Here is an 8,103-nt window from a genome sequence, read left to right on the forward strand (position 1 = left end):
ACTTGAGGACAGGAGTTTGAGACCAGCCTGACCAACACAGCAAAACCCTGTCTCTACTAAAAATACAAAAATTAGCCTGGCATGGAGGCGTCTGCCTGTAATCCCAGCTATGTGGGAGGCTGAGGCACAAGAATCACATGACCCTGGGAGGCTGAGGTTGTAGTGAGCCAAGATCGCGCCACTGCACTCCAGCCTGGGTGACAGAGTGAGACCCTGTCTAAAAAAAAAAAAAGAAAGAAAGGAAAAAAGAAAATTGGGGAAGGTGCATATAGTTGAATTGAACTAAAAGAGTTATGGCCTCTCTCTGCTTGAATTTCTTCTTAGGACTCTGGGCATTTTGGCTTAGGACCCCCACCCTTCACCCTCAGTGCCGGGGAATGGTCTTGGCTCAGGATAACCGAGTTCCTCATTTCTAGTGACACCTAATCCCCATCGCAGTGGGGCATGGAGAAGGCACTTGATCCGGGAGCCATGTGCTCTCCAAGGCTGACTTCATGCTCTGGCAGAGAGCAGTCCTGGGAATGCCGCTGAGAGGTTGGGAACCCAAGTGTCTGTTCTCAGGACTGAACATCAAACGGTGGCGATGGAGAAAATAGCTGGGCAGGAAGTGACTGAGCATCGTGAAGGAGAAGGCAGCCCCCGATTCATTGCCTGCCGAGCCGGCCTGCATTCTTGAGACCCAATACGTATATTTTCCAGCCCATCAAGGGATAAATGCAGCTCTCTGCCCTGGCTGTGGGTATTATCCCTGGCTGTGTGATGGCTGAAAGAATAAGGGCTCCTTCTGTTCCCAAAAGCGAGCTAATAATATACCACTAAGTAATCTGCCCCCTGTTCATCAGAGGAGGAATTCCAAGAGAGGGTCCGGGTCACCCCTGAAGCTGCCTCGTTGAAGAAGCAAGAGGCTCTCTTCAAGTTTTTTCTCTTTGGATGGAATTTTTTTTTTTTTTTTTTTTTTTTAGATGGAGTCTCAGGCTGGGTGTGGTGGCTCACACCTGTAATCCCAGCACTTTGGGAGGCTGAGGCAGGTGGATCACCTGAGGTCAGGAGTTCAAGACCAGCCTGGCTAATATGGTGAAATCCCATCTTTACTAAAAATACAAAAATTAGCCAGGCGTGGTGGCATATGCCTGTAGTCCCAGCTACTCAGGAGGCTGAGGCAGGAGAATCGCTTGAACCTGGGAGGTGGATGCTGCGGTGAGCCAAGATAGCACCATTGCACTCCAGCCTGGGCAACAAGAGCGAAACTCAAAAAAAGAAAAAAAAGAAAAAAAGAGTCTCACTCTGTTGCCCAGGCTGGAGTGCAGTAGCACAATATCGGCTTACTGCAACCTCTGCCTCCCGGGTTCAAGCAATTCTCCTGCCTCAGCCTCTCAAATAGCTGGGATTACAGGCACCCACCATCACATTCAGCTAATTTTTGTATTTTTTTTTTCAGTAGAGACAGGGTTTCACCATGTTAGCTAGGCTGGTCTCAAACTCCTGACCTCAAGGGATCCACCTGCCTCGGCCTCCCAAAGTGCTGGGATTACAGGCATGAGCCACCATGCCCAGCTGGATATAATTTTTTTTTTTTTTGAGACAGAATCTCGCTCTGTTGCCCAGGCTGGAGTGCAGTGGCATCATCTTGGCTCACTGCAGGTTCCACCTCCTGGGTTCACCCCATTCTCCTGCCTCAGCCTCCTGAGTAGCTGTGACTACAGGTGCATGCCACCACGCCCGGCTATGTTTTTTTTTTTTTTTTTTTTGTATTTTTAGTAGAGACATGGTTTCACCATGCTAGCCAGGATGGTCTCGATCTCCTGACCTCGTGATCCGCCCACCTCAGCCTCCCAAAGTGCTGAGATGACAGGCATGAGCCACCGCGCTAGGCCAGAAATTTTTTTTTAATATTACGTATGTCTCTTTCCCCCTACCCATCTCAATTAGACATATATTCAGTGTAATTTACTCAGGGTTCTCATTAAGAAAACCAGTCATACTGTGCTGTAATCTTCAGGTAGAGAAGAAAACTTACACCGGGCAAACACCTGCAACGTACCAAACAGCGCCAGGCATGGTGTGTGCAATGTTGGGATAGGCCGCTGAATGCACATAACTAGTCTGGGAGGCAGGTATGTCACCCCCATTTTACAGAGGAGAAGACGAAGGCTCAAAGAAGCACACGCCTCCCATCACGTGGTGTGCGAGCAGGCAAGCCGGGACCCACAGCCAGGCCTGTCGGACTTTCAGCTCCATGCTCCTCCTGCTCCGACCTGCTGCTGCGGAAGTACATGCAGTTCTCACCTCTCCTTCATACGTTTCCAAATGACTAGACTTTGTGATTCCTGATATCCAGCTTTTCAACTGCTGTCCAGACTACGGTGGGTGCCGTCCCTTCCAGTCACCGTGGGATTTCTCCTGGAGAGCTGACCTCCATCCCTGACGCTGGCCCTCTTCTCACGGCCTCCAGCAAGCTTCCTGCAGCTCCTGCCTTCGGTTTCCTCATCTGAAAAGGAGACAGTTCAGCCAAGGAGACGGTTCAGCGGGATGTTCTTTCCCCCTCATTCGAACGCCATCAGCATGGGTGCCTTTTTGGCCCACTCAACACCTTTGATCTTGTACCACACAGTTCATCTGGGAGAATGCATCCTCCTCTTCTTACCCCTAGAGACGAACACCTCTTTGAAGACAATGATCAGGCCGTCTCCATGTGGATCTCCCTGGAAGTTCTGGGTTCTGTGCCTGACACACATAAAAAGTGTCCAGTGATGTTTATATTAGTGAAACATAAATACATAAGATAGCCGGAATGATCCAGACTAAAAGAAACTGCCAAGATCTCACAGCTGAACACTCTGGGAGTGTACGACATTTTCTCCTAGATTCACTTATATTTGTTTGCTGAAGATGAAGAATTCTGACGAAGAGAAGGAAGGAAGGACGGTGTGGAAAGCCAGGCAAGAAGCCGTCAGCATTTTAGAGCTTGTGTTAGGTCCCGACGTAATATGGGTTCTCTCTTAAGGGAACTGAAAGAAATGTTGAATGGAATATTTCTTTTCTGTCTCCTGGAGGTGAGTATGAATGTAGTTATATAGATAGATGAGTACATTGGTCACCGCAAAAGGGAAAAAGCAAAATTGCCCTGTTTCATTTCCACACAGTTCCTCCTGACAACACGTCTGGGTGTTGACGTAGACACTGTAAGCACCCACGCCCACCCCCACCCCACCCACAGCCTGCCCTGCATACACCACTACTGGAGATGTAGCCAGGACCGCTCACCCTGTCCCCTGAGCCCTCGGAGCTTGTTAACACCACCGCTCCCCTCAGTGATATTTACCTGTCCGTGGCTGTCCTGACCAGGTTTCCCAAGGAGACAGCCCACCAATCACCCAGCAGCCTCAGCCAGTGCATCACTGGGCCAACAGGGCAGAGCCCCAGGGGACCACTCCCTTCACGACATGGATGGACACTTTAGGAGTGACAGTTACCCTCTCCTTGGATAAGGAGGGGCTCCAAGGATGGACATGTCAGTCTCACCTGGAGAGAGAGGGGCAGCGGCGTGGGGGGCAACGCTCAGTGGCTGGTGGGCAGGCAAGAGGGGAGTGAGCCCTGCCCAACTGGCTCCCTTGGCGGCCACTGGCCTTGTCTGGCACTCACTGAACAGGCGCTTCACAAACATGTGCTGCTTCGATGTGAAATCGCCTCAATTTTGTAAATGAGTCTGTAGTGTCCACAGGATTCATCATCTAGAATACAAACCATTAAGGATAAAGGCTGCATCTTCTGTTTCCTCTGCATCTTCTTGAAGCACTGCATGTAGGGGCCAGAGCGCAGTGGGTGTTTTGAACACATGCCTTCGCCCTGAGACCGCAGCCCTGCCTCCCCGGTCCCACGCACACCTCATGGAGTGGCCTCCGCATCGGGGCTTGGTACCGCTGTGTACGGAAGGGGCGGTTTGTACGGGAAATATGGACAAACAGTTCTATTAGAATAAGCAACCACAGGATGCCCACCCAGCCATCTTCCCAAAGATTTGTCGAGAAAAAAAAAAGTAGAACGAGAATGGGCAAAAGCGTCCGACATACTTTACTCTTCTCTTGAGGCTTTATTTTTCCACTCCTGATTTAGAAATGACCACATTTGTTAGACAGTCCCCCCTTGTCTGCCCTTTCTCTGCAGGCCACCGCCGTTCCCCCTACCCCATCCTGGCCAGCAGCTGGTCTTTCCTAATTGGTAATCTATCTTAATAGCCACAGGTCCCCAGGCAGCTGTCGCTGGGAATATGAGCTGGCGGCAGGGCCCCACGTCACTAATTCACTTGCTGGTCCTATTAGAGCTTCAGAAAGAATTAAGTTAATAATGACACTAATGAGACAGAATGTACTTAGGAGAATAGAAAGAAGGAGAGGAGTAGAAGGAGGAGAAGGGAGAAGAGGGCAAGGCGGGGAGGGGAATTATTACTATTATTATTATTATTAGTTATTCCTGGCACAGATTTTGCAATCACAACCCAAGGGTGTGACACAATCTTTCTCAAAATTCCAAAAAGATTTCAACTTTTCATCCTCAGTCTTATTCATTTTTCCATGTGATGACATTTCTAAGCAAGCCCCCGACTTCAGTCCTCGGTCCCCATGAGCTAGGGGCTGGCGCTGTGTTCAGGGTGTGATGAGCGCCTGAGAACGGAGGCGGCTGCCCCCCACCCCCCCTCGAAGTGAGGCCATCCTATCCCATCAGGTGAGGGAGCAACGGCCCCAAGTTCAGAGAAGGCATTCCAAGCTCCTGACATTCTGCTGTCGGAAAATGGTGATGGATCCTGCTCATTTCTAATTATACCTTTCCCTTGGCAACGACCAAAATACGTGTGGAAGAAGCTGGTTCTCGGCTTGGGGGGCCGCTCATCCTCTTTCCAAATATAGAGAAGGAATGAACCGTGGGGGTTACCAATGGCCTATAAAAGCCCCGGGGAGCGGCCAGCCCTCTGTGGCTCGCTTGTGGGCGGAGGTAAGTCGCAGGCTCCTCTTCTAGGTCTCAGCTGCTTGGAGCACACCCACCCGGTGGGCACATCCACACCTTGTGCGTGGCGCCCTGGCCCTGCGGGCTTTGGTGAGGAGCCCCGTGCGTGGCGCCCTGTCCCCGCCTGGCTTTGGTGAGGTGGCACCTCATGCCTGAGTTTTCTTAGGATAAGCTAGGTGTAGAGAGCGAGGTTTCCCTGGGCCCAAACACCCAGCACCCTCTGGCTCCAGCACCTCCGCCAAGCAGGAGCCCTGCAGTTTCTCTTTCCTCTACCCCCTCTCCCCTGTCCTCCTCTCCAAGTGTCCTCTGGGGCAGGATCCTTTTGCATGTCCCATGGGCCCAGCTGCCATGGCCTGACCTTCTCCCATTGCCTCGGTGACCCACGAAGGGGAAATGAGACGGAGGCCTCACCCTGCCTCACCTTCCCCACCTGGGCTGTACCTTTGCCAGGTGTCTTGTCCTCTTAAGACCACACTGGCTGTGACCATTGTGTGTAAATTAATCTCAGAGATATCACCAGTTCACAGACAAGGAGACCACCCCCTACCCTGGAACCACAGGCTTTTAGCAGGGATGCAGTCCCTGCCATCCGATTCTAAACAGGAGTCAGGAAGACTGAAGAAGGCGCAGGTGCAGGCTGGGAGAAACCAGATTTCTACGCAGCTGAGGGCTTTTCCTCCCTGCCTGGCTTCCTGTGGGTCACGTGCCACCTGCTCTTCCGACCTGCCTCTTTAAAGTATTAGTCCTTTTTTTTTTTTTTTTTTTTTTTTTTTTTGAGACGGAGTTTTGCTCTTGTCGCCCAGGCTGGAGTGCAATGGCACAATCTCAGCCCACTGCAACCTCCACCTCCCAGGTTCAAGCGATTCTCCTGCCTAAACCTCCAGAGTAGCTGGGATTACAGGCACCTGCCACCATGCCCAGCTTTTTTAAATTTTATTTTATTTTTCATTTTTAGTAGAGATGGGGTTTCACCATGTTGGCCAGGCTGGTCTCAAACTCCTGACCTCAGGCCATCTGCCCGCCTCAGCGTGCCAAAGTGCTGGGACTACAGGCGTGAGCCATGGCGCCCGGCCCCTTTATCCTTTTTAGTTAACTCATCAGAAGCCGATTCTACGTGGACGCAGCCACCCCAAGTACCGCTAAGTTGTGTATGTGCGTATTATTCCAGGTCCGGGATCTCCTGGCTGCTGCTGTCTTCTGCTCTCATCCTGCAGGTGGGACTCTCAGGTGAGAAGCTGGGCCCTGTCCCTCGGCTGTTGGAGGTCTCCAGGCAATCCAAGCTTGCCAGTTCCTCCCTCCTCCCACCGGCTATAAGGGACACAGAGGGACCGAGGAACTAGCATGTTTAGACAAGGACATGTCGTGGCTGGGTGCAGTGGCTCACGCCTGTAATCCCAGCACTTTGGGAGGTCGAGGCGGGCGGATCACGAAGTCAGGAGGTCGAGACCAGCCTGACCAACATGGTGAAACCCCATCTTTACTAAAAATACAAAAATTAGCAGGACGTGGTGGCAGGTGCCTGTAATCCCAGCTACTCAGGAGGCTGAGGCAGGAGAATCGTTTGCACCCGGGAGGCGGAAGTTGCAGTGAGCCGAGATCATGCCACTGCACTCCAGCCTGTGACAGAGCAAGACTCCATCTCAAAAAAAAAAAAAAAGACAAGGACAGGTCAGGCAGGAGAGGAGGTGGCATTTGGGGGACTGTCAAACAGATGCTGATGTCAGATGCTTGCTTTTGTTCTTAGCAACCCAAGGAAGTAAAAGGCAGGTTCCCTCATGCGAGCATATAGCCACCTTGATTGAAATGGTTCAAAAATATCTTTGCTCTTTGCCATTAGCACACTCTCTTTGAAGAAGGCGTTTATTTTTTAATGATGTTTATTCTGAAACATTCCCTCAGCAACACCTGGGTGTCACAGAAGCAGAAAAGGTGGTCCCAAGAGTGGCGTTCACTTCCAAGGCCCCTTATCGCCAATTCAAGCTTCAGATGCTTGAGGAGCTTGTGTTAAATAGGCTGTAAGCCTGTCGCACAGAGTAGCCCCTCAATAAACATGCGCCCGTGTGATTTCCCAGCACTGAAGCCCTTTGGGTGGAGCTCCTCGAGGCATGAGGACAGCCTGGGTTCCTGGGGCCCTGACTCTGAGGGCTCCTGTGGCTGAAGGAGGACAGGGTGGAGGCTGAGACAGGCCTGGAGCTGCCGGGTGCCCAGCAAGGGGGCAGCTGAGCTCACCAGGTGGGTTTGCCTTCCAGCTGACACCATGAGTAGTGACACTGAAATGGAAGTGTTCGGCATAGCCGCTCCTTTCCTCCGGAAGTCAGAAAAGGAGCGGATCGAGGCTCAGAACCAGCCCTTTGATGCCAAGACGTATTGCTTTGTGGTGGACTCAAAGGAAGAATACGCCAAGGGGAAAATCAAGAGTTCTCAGGATGGGAAGGTCACCGTGGAAACTGAGGACAACAGGGTAAGACTCTGCACCTCCAAAGGCTGCTGGCCCTCCACCTGGTCATACCTGCTTGCCTGGGGTATGCATCTGCCCAACCCCAGCCGCCTCCAGATGTGGCTCCAGCACTGGCATGCCGCATACCACGCAGCCCGGGGCTTCCCAGGTGTCCTCGGAGAAAGCAGAGTGAATACTGGCCTCAGGTTCCAGGGTGGGAATAGAGTCTGGCTGTGGCTGATGAAGACAATTAGTTTTCAGGTATTTTTGTCCATGTTCACTGTAGGCCGGAGGGGCCCAGCTCCACGCGCCCCAAGGGTGTGCAGTTGGGAGTTCAACATGAATGACAGCTGTGTTAGGACACCCTCCTTTGGTAGCCTAGATTTGTCCCAAATTCTTCTAGCAATGGCCGTCTAACTAAGGAAATAAGGAAAATGTGTTAGGGGTCCTAGGGGACCACAAGCTCAATGAAATAGCAGCTTCCTTTTGTATCATGAAGGTGATGAGCACTGCAGTCCACTACATTCTGGTCCAAGCCATTGTGGGGGTGCTGCGAGGAATTCTGGACCTCACTCGTTTCTAAAATCCAGATCAGGAGAATCTGGAAATGGAAGGAAGGAAGGAAGGAAGGAAGGAAGGAAGGAAGGAAGGAAGGAAGGAAGGNA

The 8,103-nt window shown here is 51.6% G+C and overlaps 1 protein-coding gene across 1 annotated transcript in view; it reads left to right on the forward strand.

The window, feature by feature from the left end:
- Nucleotides 1-4,948: 4,948 nt before the first annotated feature.
- The window catches only part of MYH3 (myosin heavy chain 3), a 31,127-nt gene continuing 27,972 nt past the window's right edge, over nucleotides 4,949-8,103 (forward strand). The window contains 3 exon segments of the mRNA XM_017859640.1: nucleotides 4,949-4,989; nucleotides 6,170-6,228; nucleotides 7,251-7,849. Of these exon segments, the coding sequence (XP_017715129.1) occupies nucleotides 7,259-7,849 (591 nt within the window). The 5' untranslated portion in view covers nucleotides 4,949-4,989; nucleotides 6,170-6,228; nucleotides 7,251-7,258.

Source organism: Rhinopithecus bieti, unplaced genomic scaffold (genome assembly GCF_001698545.2).
Source record: "Rhinopithecus bieti isolate Rb0 unplaced genomic scaffold, ASM169854v2 scaffold_51827, whole genome shotgun sequence".
Lineage (NCBI taxonomy): Eukaryota > Metazoa > Chordata > Mammalia > Primates > Cercopithecidae > Rhinopithecus > Rhinopithecus bieti.